This window comes from Mixophyes fleayi, chromosome 3 (genome assembly GCF_038048845.1).
Source record: "Mixophyes fleayi isolate aMixFle1 chromosome 3, aMixFle1.hap1, whole genome shotgun sequence".
NCBI lineage: Eukaryota > Metazoa > Chordata > Amphibia > Anura > Limnodynastidae > Mixophyes > Mixophyes fleayi.
Window position 1 is genome coordinate 259,309,250 of NC_134404.1, and position 16,691 is coordinate 259,325,940.

Below are 16,691 nucleotides of genomic sequence, written 5' to 3' on the forward strand. Positions count from 1 at the left end.
TAAGGCTCTTACTAACCTGCAATGTTACACTGTTCAGCTGCTGCTCAGTGTAAATGTAAAGATTAATTATAATAGCAATACAATAACAGTCACCGATTCACTTTGACCCAGGATAGTTATGTCTAGCACCCCTCCTGTTTTTGCATTGGTACTAGCCAACACTGCATTTTAATAAAAGGGGCAATCCAATATATCGCTTAGTAAAAGGACACCTCTATAAGAGAAAACGTGAAATATATATATCATCATCATCATCATCAACATTTATATAGCGCCAGCAAATTTTGTAGCGCTTTACAATTGGGGAAACACAGGAAGAAACAATACTGGGTAAAACAGACAAAGAGGTAACATATACACTCGCACACATTATATATACTGGATATATCTGGAGAGATTGAAAATCTTCAGAGATGTAAAATAAAGTATAAACGTTATTATTAATGTCATTATAATTAAAGCACAACTTCCTACCACTTTATTTACTCCCTTAATACTGCACACCAGCCTAAGTTATGGCTTAAAATAATTATGCAGGTGTGGGGGGCTGTCTTTATTAAATGTGGCAGTTTTCTGTGTGTGGAAAAGCTAATATAAAGATTAAAATAGCTTATAAAAAAAAATCAAAGAAAATTCTCAATAACAAATCAGTATTATGTAGCAAAAGATAAGTGATTTCTGCAAATTATGACTTGTAACATCATTCTTTTGTACCAAGAGCCAGGAACTAGCACAGTGCCTGTATCTACCATAGATAAGTGATTCTTGCAAGTTATGTCAAGTAACAGCATGCTGCCTGGAGTAGGAACTAGCGCAGTTCATGTAATCATCAACTGCTCAGAGATAGAAACTAGCACAGTACATGAATACATCAGCTACTCAGATTAAGGAACTAGCACAGTGCCTGTATCCACCATAGACAAGGTATGACCAGTAACAGCATGCTGCCCTAAGCCATGAACTAGCACAGTGTGACTGCAATCATCAACTACCTAAAGCCAGGAACTAGCAAAGTACTTGTATACACAAGCTGTCTGGAGCCAGGAAGTACTACAGTATCTTTATCCATGAACATGTATCCCCACATAGCTACAGTTGCTATTTTGCTACCTTATGTAACAAATGTACCACAGACCTCTTGGATCATTCAATTGTTTGGGCAGAGCCATCTTTACCTATTGTTTCATGTTACTGTATATTATCTGTTTATGTCACGATCCCGATAGTATCATGCGGAAGATGTTGGGGCTTTATAAAGAAAAAATAATATTATTTTACTGTTTGATGTTATTATTTATATATTTTATTTGTGCATTCGAATAGTTTTGACAAAAAAAAAAAGGTTAAAACTTTTGCAAATTTACTTTTTTTTTATTAATGAACCAAAAATAATGAATATGTTCCTTCACATACATATATTAATTACATTACGCAGGAGAGAATAAATACAAAAATAATAAATCTACATTTGTTCATATTCTAACTTAAAATAAAGCTTTAGATTAAAACATAACTTAGAAAAAAAAAAAAAATATTACCTTCCTTCACTTATAAAATACATATGATATTGTAAAATATAACAGCTTTGCAGGAAAAAATCTAATTACCATTATTGCTTTACACTTGTGAATTTTAATGTGTTCCAAATGATAGATGGGGAAGTATCTTATATTTATTGCACAGTGAAATTTACATAGCCAGACATGTGATGACTCCACCCATGCTCAACTAGAAAGGACCTCTATAAGGGGGATCTGCTGTTCTGGTATCCCAAGGACCAACAGAGCCTAGGACATTCCAACATGCAATGTGACAACCAGTCTAGTGACATCACCATTTACAGCAGTGATGGGCAGCAGGTTTCCCTTGAGGCCAGCTGCCCTCTGAACCTTCACCTGCATCTCACCAGCTATATGCCCCATTCATCCTTTTCTCCACATTGCCCCCAGCTTTTATGATCTGCTTTATGCACTGCCGAACATCACCCATGCTCCCAACTATTGAAGAGCTTGGGTTATAGATGAAGCTCAAGTGATTATAAAGCAGCAAATAAATTAATAAGATCTCATTGTTTGCAAGCAGCCAACTTCTGCATCACATGGCTTCCTCTGCATAACATAACGTCCTGTCCACCATGAAGGGTGGTCCTGCAGCACCAGTGGGACATATGATAAATAGGTTTGTAAAGGGGATATGGAGTGTTTTGTGTGACTATGCAGGTCTGAGGGGTGTTTTGAGTGAGAGGGTGAGTTTCAGATTAAAGCTAATGTGCAGCCTTTCTGAAAGTTTGAGGGCTACACATGCAGCCCCTTAAAGTGTATCAGATTGCACATTAATGATTTACAGTAATGTAGACAAAATTATGCATTTCTGTGCACTGATGCAACCAAAATACATCTCTGTCAATTTGGAGGAAACATTACAGCAACATTCTTGGTGGTAGTTGTGTATGAACACTACAATTTGGCACTCAACTTAGTGCTTTTTATCCTTAGGTCTTAAAAGCAGTTTGTCTCTCATAGTGTATTCAGGTGACCAGGGAGGGAACAGAGTATGTTACTTTCACCAGGCAGAACAAATGAGATAAGGAGGGGTCAGCTGATATTATTGCATCATAAGGGGAGTATGAGGATTCCACTGGTTGCCAAGCAACCAGGCACACAATCATAATGAAAAAAAAGGGCTAAAAATATGGCAATCATTCAAAGACTAAGGGCTAGATTTACTAAGCTGCGGGTTTGAAAAAGTGGGGATGTTGCCTATAGCAACCAATCAGATTCTAGCTGTCATATTGTAGAATGTACTAAATGAATGAAAGCTAGAATCTGATTGGTTGCTATAGGCAACATCCCCACTTTTTCAAACCCGCAGCTTAGTAAATCTAGCCCTAAGTGTACAAAGGGGAATACTATAGGTACATATGAGCAAATAGGAGCTAACACCACCCAAATACTGCACATATATAGGAGCAGTCCCATTAATCTATAACAATAAAAAGCTAAAAATAAAAATAAATATAAACAGACTAAGCGTGCCTAAACAAGTGCAAATGCTAAAAGATATACTATGAATAAAAAAATTAAATACGTATTATACATCCACTTCTATTTATATATGTGTTTTCTTTCCTAAGTCTACTACAAGCTGTGTATTTCCTCCCAGGGATCAGTTATCTCGTTGTACATGTGTTTCCATTTCCAGGCAAGTGTAAGCAAGATTTTAGATAGTATAGATATTAGAAGGAAACGTGCATTCGTAGGTAAAAGCCCAATGCAAATATAGACACAAACAATTAAATATATGGTCCTAAAGTAAACTCAGTCAAGGGACTAGAAAACTAGTACAATTCAGTAAAAACTAATTTTTAGTTATTAACCATGGAGCTCAATACGTTATTTGGTGTTAAGTATCCCTCCTCTGACTGTATTCATGTCAATGGAGTCCACTGAAGCAGTTGTGATAAGAGTTTATTAGATCTTCCAGCAGCACAGTTGAAGGGTGTCAGGAGAAGAGACCTACTACATTTGTCACCCTAGAGGCAAAAACAATAGGAATTAGGGGTGTTTCTAAAGACCATTAAATAGGTGTGCAATATGAAATGCACTAGATTGGTGCTCTTGTGCAGACAAGGAAATGATGTGGTTCTGCACTTTTTGCAGTATGTAAATAAGCCTTAACATTGCTCATTTCTAAAAAAAGAATATGGTTGGGGAAAAGTCTCATTTGCATGTAGGAATAGAGAGTGCTCCTTATGGATTAAATATGTAAAGGATATTTATATAAAGAAAACAGCATAATAAAACATCCTGCACTATGTGTATTACCTGCCAAGAGGCATTCTGGATTAAATAGTGAATTGAATAAAGACTCAATAACGCATAGAATTTTGTTCTGCCTTGACAATACACTTCCTCATACACACGTTTAACACATTTAAATGTATCCCAGTTACTTCAGTGTTAAGACTTGAAAACCAGCATTCTGCATTGATTGTAAGATCTGGTGCTATAATAACCTTATTTATTATAAAGTACATTAAGATCTCAAAACATATGAGGATGGCTTTAACTAAATTAGGTTTGAGTTGGCTATTTAAATATAAGTTCAATAGCTTATCTTCTATATGCTATTTTCAACTTTATGAAAACATTTCTATCCTATGATTTGGTATAAAATACATTTGTGTCAGTTTATTTTTCATACATTTCAAATGGAAATTAATCCAAAATTTCCAGAGAATATTTTGGTAAAACAGCTAACTTATCAATCAATTCCCTAGAAAGTACCTTTATGAAAACTAAAGTAGTGCTTGAATATACTACAAGTAAAGTTACTCTATAATGAATAAAGCATACCGAAATTTATTTAAAAAAAACAAAAAACACATGGCCAAAAGGTAAAGCTTGTGGAAGAAATTACCATTTTCAAGAGAAGAAACTATATTTGCTTCACTCTTCCCGTTATCTTGGTCATGCCCCACATGATTAGAAGCCAGACTTGTCCATTGAGAGGCCCAAAGTTTTTTGCTAGATGTAGTGACAACATCCTGGAATAAGAAAAAATAAAACAATGTGTTAGTGTTAAAGGATGTTTTCCTCCTTTTGGGTTTCAATCTCCTTAATATTCTGGCAAATGTATGTATGACCATTTAATACCTTTATATACATGACTATTACCGTCAACCAACTCCTCACAAAAGGTATTTCTAAATTGACCCAAGAAACATCATTCTTATATTCCCTTATATCGACAGACTTCAAGAATAACTACAACAAGATATAAATTAATTTAAAGTGTGTTGTATTATATTATAGAACAATAAACAGCGTAACAATATTTTACACAAAATATAGATTTTGTGCCATACATCATTCTTATTGCCTGTAATATACATATATATGTAATTGTGTGTGTGTTCTCTAACTCTTATCTAAAGGTGTAGTGTGTGTGTGTGTGTGTGTGTGTGTGTGTGTGTGTATGTATTTATGTATTAAGCTATATGTATGTGACTGCATTGTGTAGTGAAGGGAGAGGGGAGAATCCATAGAGACAAGCATGCACACCTCACTCAAGTCCAAATGCCATTTTTAAACACATGGTTACAACCATATCAATCTGCACTACTTCCCCTTTGAACCAACAGTACAACAAAACTTTATATTTAACAATCTGATCACTTCCTGCACTTTCTATGCATAAACCAACATAGCCAACAAAACGTTATATTTAACAATCTGATCACTTCCTGAAACCGACACAGCCAACAAAATGTTATATTTAACAATCTGATCACTTCCTGAAACCAACACAAAACCACACAGGACTATGTATAACACAAACGTCTCCATTTATATCAACAATCTATCCCAAACAAGGCATGCATTTATGTAACTCTGTCCATACCAAACCAAAATATTTCCAATCACATTTACCATCTGCATTCAAACTTTCATTCTCATACACATAATCATTCATTCCCATGTAACATTTATGTATCCATACTCACTCACCTTTTACTACATTCAAGCTCCATCATTCACACTAGCCAAGGCCTAGGGACTGTTCACCTAGGAGTAAAAGCCGTATGTCCTCTCCGTCTGGGGATCAAGTATGGAGAGAAGGCTTATTTCTCTGTGTACAGTAAAAACATTTCTTGTGGGTGAAGTCTAGAACTGCTCTAAAAACCTGATTATCTGGTATCATGTTTCCCAGTGGGGGAAGGATGGTGTGTTCCCAATCAGTGTGCTAATTCAATTGTGGTTGAATCTGTTATATGTTATAAAATGAAACATAAATAATAGATTATTTATGTACTCATCAGTTAGCATTAAATCTAAACTAACACTTTTGCCAAAATTAAAAAACAAAACAAAAAACCCAGCCATAATTTTCATTTATTTAGAGGTGTTGTCCAACTTAGCTCTTGTGTGAGGTCTATTTATAATAAAGAGATCAAAGTCCCGGAAAGGTCTATTTATATAATACTATAAATAGACCTCGCACAAGAACTAAGTTCATTGCATATCGGAGCCTCTACAATGTAGAAGCTGATTGCGGCGTCTGTCATCTTTTTTTAGCTTTTAACCAAGCATGTTCCGGATTAGATTTTACAAATATGGGGCTCTTCTGGCTGAAGATAAGAAAACTGCAATCAAAAATGGGGCCCTCCTGGCCAGAAGAACGGAAGAATTTTCTAAGCATGGACTACTGGAATTACAAATTAATTTTGGACATTTACAAGCCAGATTGTGGATACAAATTTATTGTGACTTGGTTTACACACATTTTAGGATTAAAAGCTTCTGACGACAGATGAAAACATCACTGGTGAGTATATTGGGCTTTTATTATTTTTAATAAACTTATGTGGTATAAATGATGGTGTTTAGTGTCTTTATTGAGGCTTTATTATTTTTATTAAATGTATGTGGTTTGAATGAGGGAGTTGTGGTTTTGTAAACTTTTTATTTTGTGGAACTACATGTGTCAGCAAGCCATGGGTGTCAGGGCATGTTGGCACTTGTGGTTCTCCAAGTGCCAACATGCCCTGGCTGCCATGGGTATGCTTGTACTTGTAGTTATAAAAGCATCAGCATGCCCAGACTGTTTATGGCACCCTGGCTGGCTAGGACTTGTAGTTCCACAAAACAAAATGACATGTTTGTTTTTTTACATTTATATCGCCGTTATTACCCTTGACCCACCGCCCAGGGGTGCAGGAAGAGCCCTAGTGCTTTCACCACAGGGCTGGTTGTCCCTAGAGGAGGGAAGTTCACTTGTTTTTTCTCGGCGGACCCCACTCCCTAGGGGGACCAATGCCGCGTGTCACCCCAGGCTGGTTTGCCTAGTGCTGGTTACGTGAAAATCGGGGGGACCCCACACAAATTTTCCCCCGATTTTCACGTAACCAGCAGTAGAGTTAATAGTGGTGGAACAGGGGGACCGCACGTTTTGAACCTAAGCTATTTCTTCCTGTCCAATCAAACAGTCATAGAACTGGCTGATAGCTGCTCTGAATGGAACCTGGCAGGATAAATATCATATCAAGAACAGAGATGGGGGGTAGGCACAGCAAAACAATATGTGAAAATAAATTGCATAAGTGGAGCTGCATTTCTGCACCATTTTTAACATCAAACTCCAAGTTTCTAAGGATTTTAATCTTTTGTGAATTTATAACAATTGGGGTGGGGGGGATTAAATTCCCCGTATTGTTCTAAAGAACAATGTGGAGTGCACATTATTACCGTTATTATTACAGTTACTATGGTAATTTCAATGTGGATTTCTGCTTCCCCCTTGAAATCTAATCAGTTTGCTCCTAAATCTATGGGATTCGTTTGATTCAAATCACAACTTTTTCAGCACAAAGTATATTGTTAATGAGAATCACTCTCTTTTGATGGATGTATATTGCTTTATTGTTGTTTTTATTTATGGAGTTTAGCTGCTAGAGTGTTCTAGCATGCTTCCTCTAGTTTAATAGTAGATCTGGAGTTCCTTGAAACTTTATATAAGAAGCTTGATTTAATAGCTGTGACTTTTTTTATTGAGTGATCTGTTTTATATGTTTATTGTCATGTATTTATTTTAACTTTACAGTGGATATAAAACGTCTATATATCCTTATTGCAATTGCAGGTGTTTGTGATGTAAGTCTGAAATTAAGACAAAACATGTCCGACCATTTTTCTACTTTAATGAGACCCCACAACCAACAAAATTCAAGTACAAAGGCAATCTTTAGGTAAAAGCAGTGAAAATAAAAATACTTTAAATACCACTATTACATAAGTGCACACACTCATAAACGAATACCTCATGAAAGTAAATTTCGCTTTTAATATAGAAACAAGTCTTTTCAAATAAGTCTGTCAACTCCACATACAAAGCGGCAATGGCTTTCAAGGCAAAACTTGCCTTGAAAGTGATTGCAGTTTTAAATTTCCTCTACAAAGTCGCCGATATCCGGCGATTTACAGAAACTGATGCTTAATACATTTACCCACTGGACTTTGTAATTCTATCTCATTCTTCTCTGCAATAAAGTAGATGAGCTTATGTGCACAGCCCTCTTTAGGTTATTCTACAGGTTTCCAATTGAATTGAGGTCTAGGCTCTTATTGGACCATTCCAGGACTTCGATTTTCCTTTTCTGAAGACATTGCTTGGTTGACTTGGATCGTTATCATGTTGGAAGGTGACATTTCTCTTAATCTTCCAGAAGTCATTCAGTTCCGTGCCAAAATAGCTTTCTATATGGAACTATTCAACACTCCAAATAGCATAATAGTGCCACCATCGTGAATCAGTTGGTATGGTGCTTTTCAGGTTTGAATTGTATTTTTTTTGCACCGAACATATCTTTCAGAATTAAGGCCAAAAAGATCAACCTTGGTCTCATCAGACCATAAGACACTTTCCCACATGGTTTGGGTGATTGAATGTATATTTATGCATAATTTAGAAGGCTATGGTGTTCTTGTCAGAAATGTTATCACATAGCCCAAACATTTGCAGAATACGGGAGACTGTTTTCACATGCAGGGAGTGACCAGTTCCTGTCATAAATTCCTGCAGCTCCTTTAATATTGCTGCAGGACTCTTAGTATCCTCCCTGTCAGGCGCCGTCCCCGTGCCACTTCCCCTGCACAGGGATGGGCGCCTGCTTCTAGTCCTCAGGTGTCTGGTTGCTGGGAAACCAGACGCGCTTCCTCTGCCCTGCCAACTAGCTCGGCGCTCGAGCATCCCGTTGCCTAGCAACGGGCCGCTACTCAGGTCCGGCGGTGGTGTTCTGTGTCACCACCCCCGGTAATTAGGGCATCCCCTCTCCTCTAGCACCAAATTGGTTCCAGAGTATTGGGCCCCCCTGCTCCAGCGTTCCAGTGTTTTCTACTGTCCTGTGTGCTTCTAGTGTATGACTCGGCTTATGTTACCTGACTTATCCGCCGCCTTCTCCCTTTGGCTACCTGACTTCCAGTGCTTGACCTGGATTGTTTACAACGTTTACGGATTCTCCCTGGGTACCGCATTGCACGCATCTACGCTTCACTGGTTGCTCTCTCTGAGGACCGCGACCTGCGTGTCTCCCACAGCAAAGCCCATACTCCTCTGCTGGGGTTCTTGGCGAAGACCTGGGGTACGTTAGACTCCGCACCTCATTGCTGAGTAGCGCTAAAATCAGTAAGCAACTCCTCCAGTCTAGTTATGTGACTGTCAAGGTTCTATGAGGAGGCCACTTACTGGTATTGGCACAAATGTCACGGTTCAATGTGGAGGCCACTTACTGGTATTGGCACAGTTAACCCAGAGGTGCGGAGTCTAAACGCACTCCTGGACTTCACCAGTGACCCCCGCAAGGAAGTTTGGAATTAGCTGCAGGAGTACGCAGGTTGCGGCCCTCAAGGTCAGCCACCAGTGAAGTGGTGCTGGTAACGATGCTGTACTGACCGAAGGTAGGAAGAAATAGGAATCAGGCTGAAACGTGGTGAGGTGATCCGAGGTCAAACCGGGCTGGCTGCGTAGTACAGAGGAGGCACACAATAGCGAGGTCAAACGGTCCGGGGTCAAAGCCAACGAGGAGGATAAAGCCCAAGGGAGATCCAAAGGGAGAGTCAAACAAGCCGGGTCAGGAGCCAGAAGATCAATCCGGGAAAAGTAACACTCTGGGAGACGCTGGAGCAGGGGAACCATTCCACGATACTCTGGCACCCTAATGGTGCCAGAGACTTTCTGATATAGGAGGCGGCAAACCCCAATTGGAGAGCGGTGGTCAGGTGAGCAGAATAGCGGGACGTGGGGAATCCGAAACAGGTGCCCGTCCTCGACACCGAGTGAAGGTGCAGGGACGGCGCCTGACAGTGACACTCTCTCATAAGCTTTCTCTTTGTCTTACCATTAACTAGGGGTATCCTGATATTGGCAATATCTCTGTTGTGCTATATTTTCTGTACTTATTGGTAAAAGTCTTCACAGCAATCCATGGTACATGTAATGCCTTTGATTTTTTTTTTTAAACCCCTCCCCTGGTTGGTACCTTTCAACAATCGGATCTCATAGATGTTTTGAAAGCTCCTTGTAGACCATGACGATTCCAATAGGATGCAACAAATAAAACTCCAAGGAAAACCTAGAGGAGCAGCAAATCTTTGTTGATCACAATGACTTTCATTGCTGTCAGGTGTATGCCAATTACCTTTTAACATGATTCTAAATGATTGGTTAACACAACTACAGCAGCATTATGAAAGTTATTATTTGTAAGTACTGTAGGTTTTTATTTTCACTTGTTTTTCCTAAATATTGTCTATTTGTTCTTTATTTGAGTTTTGTTGGTTGCAAAGTCAAATTAACCCCTTAATTCTAAGAATGAGTCCTTATCTCAAAAGCGCTAAGCATGTACCTAAAAAGTGCTAAGGACAGCCTCAGAGCAACGTCACAAGACCAATCCTGACCCTCATGTTCTCAAGGAAATTACTTCTGTTCAGGGTTAACTCATATCTTTTAGTATCCCACCAGGTTGCAAATAAGCTGAAGTGGCTCAACCAGCGCTATTATGAGAAGGGTGACAAGGCCGATAAGACTGCTGGTCACCAAACTTAGACCGAAGATTGCGGCCCTGAATCTCCTGGCTGCCACGGACTCCAATGGAGTTTTACATTATGACCCCCAGCGAACTCGTTCTGCTTTCCAATCCTACTATACTAAACTTAATAACCTCCCTCAACCTTTAGATCCAATGGTCACCCAACAGCACTCGCAGTTGATTGGTTCTTTTCTCTCTTCTGCTAAGCTTCCGCAACTCTCCCCGCAGGCTAGTGTTCTTCTGGGGGCCGAGATTACCAAGGATGAAGTTGTACAGGTTGCAAAGTCCCATTAGTCAGGTAGGGCCCCCGGGCCTGACGGCTTTACGGCTGTCTACTACAAGAAGTTTGCTGAGCTCCTGGTTCTTCGTTTGCACACTCTCTTCACTCTTTTCCTGGCTGGAGGTTCTTGGTCCAGGGATTCCTTGGACTTGGATCTCAGTTATTTATCAAGAGGGTAAAGATGTTTACGATGTTACCGCCCTATCTCCCTGCTTCATACAGACGTCAAATTATATGCTAAAATTTTAGCTAATAGATAAAATTTTGTGCTTCCCTACCTTGTCCATTATGACCAGTGTTGGCTTCATTCCGGGACGCCAGGCCAGAGATAATACCAGGACGACCGTTGATCTCATTCATGTCATTAATACCAGGAAGGCTCCGGCCATTATTCTCTCTCTTGAAGCTGAGAAGGCTTCTGACAGGATCTCCTGGAGCTTTATGTCCTAAGCCTTGTCCGCGTTTGGCATTTCTGTCAACCACCTTACTGGTTTCCAAGCCCTGTATTCTTAACCCTCTGCGAGAATCATGATCAATGGTACTCCTTCTGACCTTATTACCATCTCCAACGGTACCAGTCAAGGTTGCCCCCACTCCCCTCTTATCTTTGCCCTTGTTATAGAGCCTCTTGCTGCTTTCATTCCGAGCTTGTCCTGACATACGTGGTGTGAAGGAGCTTGGAGAGTAAGCTTTCTATCTTTGCGGATGATGTCCTCTTGACTCTCCAACATACGGGAGCATCACTCCCCGGGCTCTTCAACATCCTACACCATCACGGGCACCATTCTGGCTATAAGATTAACATTGCTAAATCGGAAGCCCTTCTGCTTAATATCTCCAGCCGTGAAGGTCTAGCCCTCACCTCCCGCTTAAACTTCCGATGACAAAGAAAGAAAATTAAATATCTAGGAGTTTTTATCACCAACTCCTATGACTCCTACCCGGAGAATAATCCGGGCCTTTCTGCAAAAATCGGAACTCTTCTCCTGGCGCTCATTGATTATCTCATGATTGGGCAGGATCATTTCGGTCAAGATAAATCTCCTTCCTAAGCTTCTTTTCTTTCTTCTATCCAAAAATGGCTTTCTAGGTTTGTCTGGAACGGCCGGTCTGCTAGGGTCAAGCTGGCTCTCCCAAAGAAAACCACTAAGTGTGGTGGTAGGGGCATCTCGGATTTAAAGATTTACTATTGGGCTGCTCACTTCAGCCAGATTGAAGCCTCCTTTGCTCCCGCGGCGGCACTGTCCGGGGTTGACATTGAATCCGCCTACCTCAAGCTTCCGTTCCTGCATATGGGGCCTTCCAAAACAGTCTAGATCGCCCCTTACTGGCCGTTGCCCCACCCTGTCATTCTCGGCTACGATCTGGGAGACCTGCCGGCCCTACCTCAATATCCCGTCTTCCACGGCTCCTATCCTGCTTCTCTGGGGAAATCTTGCCTTCCCTCTGTTAGGAACCCTCCCGTCAGCACGTCAAAACCCGGAATCTCCTCTAAAGTCCGGTATTCACTGGAGCCCCTAGTGGTGGGGACAGACTTGGCCGCAGACAACAGAGGGTCGAGAGATGAGCGCTGACTGGGGAGAACCCAGCTATGGAGGGTAGAAGCAAAGGCAGAGTGAAATCCAGGCAGGGGTCGAGGGAGGGCAGCAGACAAAGAAATTCCAAGCACAATCCGAGGTCAGGGCTCACGGGCAATACAACAGGGTAAAAAAACAAGCCAAGGGTCATACAGGTCTGAGCAAACAATCAAGGAGCAGAAACAGGAACAGGGAGCCTAGCTACACTGGGAGCTATAACTGCTAATGAGGCTCTGTCCTCACTGCCTTAAGTAGCGAGGGGAGCCAATAGGAGTGAGTGCCAGTGAGACCCCTCCCTACTGCACTAATCTCAGAGAATAGGCCATACAGGAATAGGAGAACAGAATAATCAATTCTATCAGAGCCAGGTATGGTAACTTCCCAGCCAAGAGTCTAACACAGAATCTATACACAAAAAACAAAACAAGAAGTTACCTTTTTCTGCGCGCATGCGCCCGGGTGTCAGACCGCTGGCCGGGCGCTGCGGCAGTGGAGTTAGAGCGTCCCGGTTGTTGCCCAGGCAACTGGGACGTAGGAGGCGGAAGTGACGTCCCGGTCGTCATGGAGACAGCCGGGACGCCTGGAACCACCGGACGAGAGTCGCGGCGGCCCTTCGGGGAACCGCGGCTCATAACACCCTCCTGGGATCTCCTCAGCTTTCTCTGGTGCCTGGTCTACTTTTGGTGTCCGATTTATTGGAGATCTCCTATATCAAGGTGCCTTTATCTCCTGGGATGATCTCTGTTCTAAGTATCCAAACCTCCGTCCTAAATTCTATGAGTATTTTCAGCTGCGGCACTTTGTGGGCTCTCTTCCCAGGGTTGCTCCTCCCCACACCCCTACTGCCCCCTTTGAAACCTTATGTCTTTCCTCACCCTTGAGTAGAGGTAAGATTTCTTATATCTACAGCTTAACCCTTGATGCACTTATGACTCCGGGCGGGAGACACGGGAGGGAGTGGGAGAGGGATCTGGCCCCCCAACCCCCTCTAGGAGGATTATTGGGAGAACTGGTTGCCACCAGGTCCATCTTCACCTTGATCAAGGAGAACGCATATAAAGTATACTATCGATGGTACTTCACCCCCGATAAGCTCGCTAAAATGTTTCCCTCTGGCTCTCCATTATGCTGGCAGGGTTGTGGCCAGATGGGATCTTTTCTACATATATGATGGAACTGACCTAAAATATCCTCCTTTTGGGACCGAGTAAGGGCCCTCCTCTCTTTCCGTGCCCTATCGGGAAAGACCCGTGGTCCTTTCTCCTCTGCTATCCCCTGACTGACGATGAGAGACAATCTGCAAAATTAGCTTCCCACATCCTTGCTGCAGCGAGATGCTTGGTGGCCAAGTCATGGAAACAAGATAAGCCCCCACTATCGCAGCCCTACGCTTCTATATCTGGTTCATTGCCCAGATGAAACAGATCACACACCATTTACACGATAAGGATGATAAATTCCCCCAGATTTGGGCTCCCTGGTTTTACTTGTAACCCTTTAACTTCTATGACAATGTGTTTTTGTTGTTTTTTTTTCAATGTTTGCCTTTCCATTGTTATCTACCTATGCCTGTTTTCGCATTGTACTAATTGTTGATTCCTGCTTGTATATCAGTGCTATTTTTCAAAATAAATAGTTAAAAAAAAAGCGCTAAGGACAAGTCCCACTCCTCCTTAGCACTGCAGGAGTTAAATTAGGGTAAATATTTACCTAAAACATACCTGTTCACAGCAGCACAGAGTATATCAGTGACTGTATTGGTCTTGTGGGAGACAAAAACCTGCCCTCTCGTGCAATTATGTTGGTGAAGATAGGGCTTCATGTGAAGGGGCATTGTTATGATGTGAGCAGGAGAATAGAGGCAGATTTAAAGTTAGATAGTGGAAAGCACCCCAAAAGCAGAGTGGTGAGGTCAGGCTCCTGATGCAGGAAGATTGTGGAGTCAAATGCACCTTTGTATGAAACAAGGTTCTAACAGCTAACTTGCCAGGCAATACAAATGCGATTAGCATAAATTTCATATTTTCCAAGCATGTTTTACTGTAACAGATATGATTGTTTGAAAGCCCATGGAAATATACACTGTGCAATTGCCCAACAGTGTTCAACAAAGTCTTAAGTTTACTTTTTTAACTATAGACCTCTAGCAGTCATTCTATTTTTTATATTTGCACTACCTTTGCTTCTGGTGTGTTGAACTCTTCTGCATTTGTTTTTTCGTCAAAATGACTATCCTTAAGATCGTTATCCACAGGAGACAATTCAGTGTTGTGAGATGTAACTCGCTTACTGTTTGGTCGATGTCCAAGACTTCCAGAGCTTCTCAATAAAACATTTTGTGAAAATAATAAGGATGTACAAGGTTCTTCAGATTTCTGTTTTAGCAACAATTTAGCATGTTGTGTGCTATGTATTACTCTGTGAGATGAGGAACCTGATTGTAGACCTAATAATAATCCTTTTGGATCAGCAGAAGCAGCTTTTACTTTCTCTATTCTTGACTGTGGAATAGGATATGGTGCTTCTGGACCTGTGGCACTAGCATTCAGAGAGAATGAATATGAGCGTCTTTTTCTTGGATGGTCATCATCGAAAAACTCTATTAGAAATGCAGTTTGACTTGCAGTGTCTTGCTGCCTTCCCCCAGTCTGACTTTTCTGATCAAACTTTCTCTGTTCTAAATTTTTTTGTCTTGCACGATCTTGTAAGTTGTTAATTTTGTTTATACATTTAAGAGATGCACTATTTTCATAGTCACTTTGAGTACCATCCTCATGTTTATTGCCTAAAATGAGACAAAAAATTAAAATAAGGAAAGAGACTATTACAATAGATGTCTACAACATGGACATCCCTTCAAAGGGGTCTCAGCATATAATATTAAATACTTTTACCATATTATAATTTTCAACTGACTTCAATATTTTGTTATGACTTGCTGTGTTAATATTCTGGCATTTGAAAACCTTAATAAATACCTAATACAATATGGATATCTACCCTAAAGAGACAAATGATGTATAAATATATTATGATGTTAAAACCTGCCTAATCAGCATCTTCAAGCGCTAACCACAGTGTCAGTATGTACAGATTGCTGCGCAGCTTTAAATTCACTAATGCATGTAAACTATTTTTAGGTCAGCTCAGATACTGTGTTGCCATTTGCACACACTCCCCAGCCATTTCTGTATCACTATACTTGTCAGTTTACAGGGATGTAACTACAAATATCTTCACTATATAGCAAAATCGTGGATGGACCCTCTATGCATCATCATAATGTCACACCCACCAAGATGTCTGCTCCATCCCCAATTAAGTATTGAAGGTAAATTTATTATGGCACATTTGTTGTTTAAATCATCATTGCTCTAGGCCTCCAGCACCAACAAAAAATAAGCCTCCAAAAAGGTGTATCCGCTAACATGTCCAAGTCTAATTGTGTCGCGATTATGTGAACATACCCTTACTATGCTTGGGTGCTGCCTTTTTGCCTCTCGAGGTATAAAGAGAAGCAAGCCAATAATAAATATTATTATTATTATTAATTTTTATTTATAGGGCGCCACAAAGTATCCGTAGCGCCGTACAAGGACAAACAATGGCACAGTACAAGGTGAAACAGCACAGTACAAGTAACAGTAAGCACTATAACTCTGGGGGCTCAGGCACAGCATGAAAGAGAGGGAGGGAGGGGAAAAGTGAGTATAGGCAGGTAACTATGGCCCAAGAGGGTGGGCACGGATGACAGGTTGAGAGTCACTGAGGGGAGCGGAGAGAAGCGAGAGGAGACAGAGGGCAGAGGGACCGAGAGGAGGTGAGCTGAGTAGCTGGAGAGCGCAGTTAAAAGTGATGGAAACAGGAGGTAGGAGAGCCCTGCTCAAAGGAGCGAACAATCTAAAGGGAGGGGAAGACAGACAGACACATGGATGAGACGGAGAGACGGAAGAAACGGAGACGGAGTCGAGGAAGGGGGAGAAGGGAAGAAGGGATGAAGGGATGAGAAAGAGAGGTAGAAATCTATATACAGATGCATGCTTACACATTTTTTATGCAAATACGGACATACTCAAACATTGATGAATGTTCAATTATAGATAATATTTCCCAGAAGGCTGTTCTCCAGATTAAGTGTGACATATAGTATGTGGACATATGTATAAGAACTACTTAACACTTGCAAAGGCTTTGCTTACCTTCTGCAAAGAATAATTAAAATTGCCCAATTTCATCACCAATCTGTGTT

At 40.9% G+C, this 16,691-nt stretch overlaps 1 protein-coding gene across 3 annotated transcripts in view; it reads right to left on the minus strand.

The window, feature by feature from the left end:
• The window catches only part of CEP170 (centrosomal protein 170), a 92,063-nt gene that overhangs the window by 35,493 nt on the left and 39,879 nt on the right, over positions 1-16,691 (minus strand). For all 3 annotated transcript variants that reach the window (XM_075203496.1, XM_075203497.1, XM_075203498.1), the window contains 2 exons: positions 14,620-15,227; positions 4,420-4,546 (listed from right to left, as the gene is read on the minus strand). In XM_075203496.1, the coding sequence (XP_075059597.1) occupies positions 4,420-4,546; positions 14,620-15,227 (735 nt within the window). The remainder of the gene's footprint in view (positions 1-4,419; positions 4,547-14,619; positions 15,228-16,691) is intronic.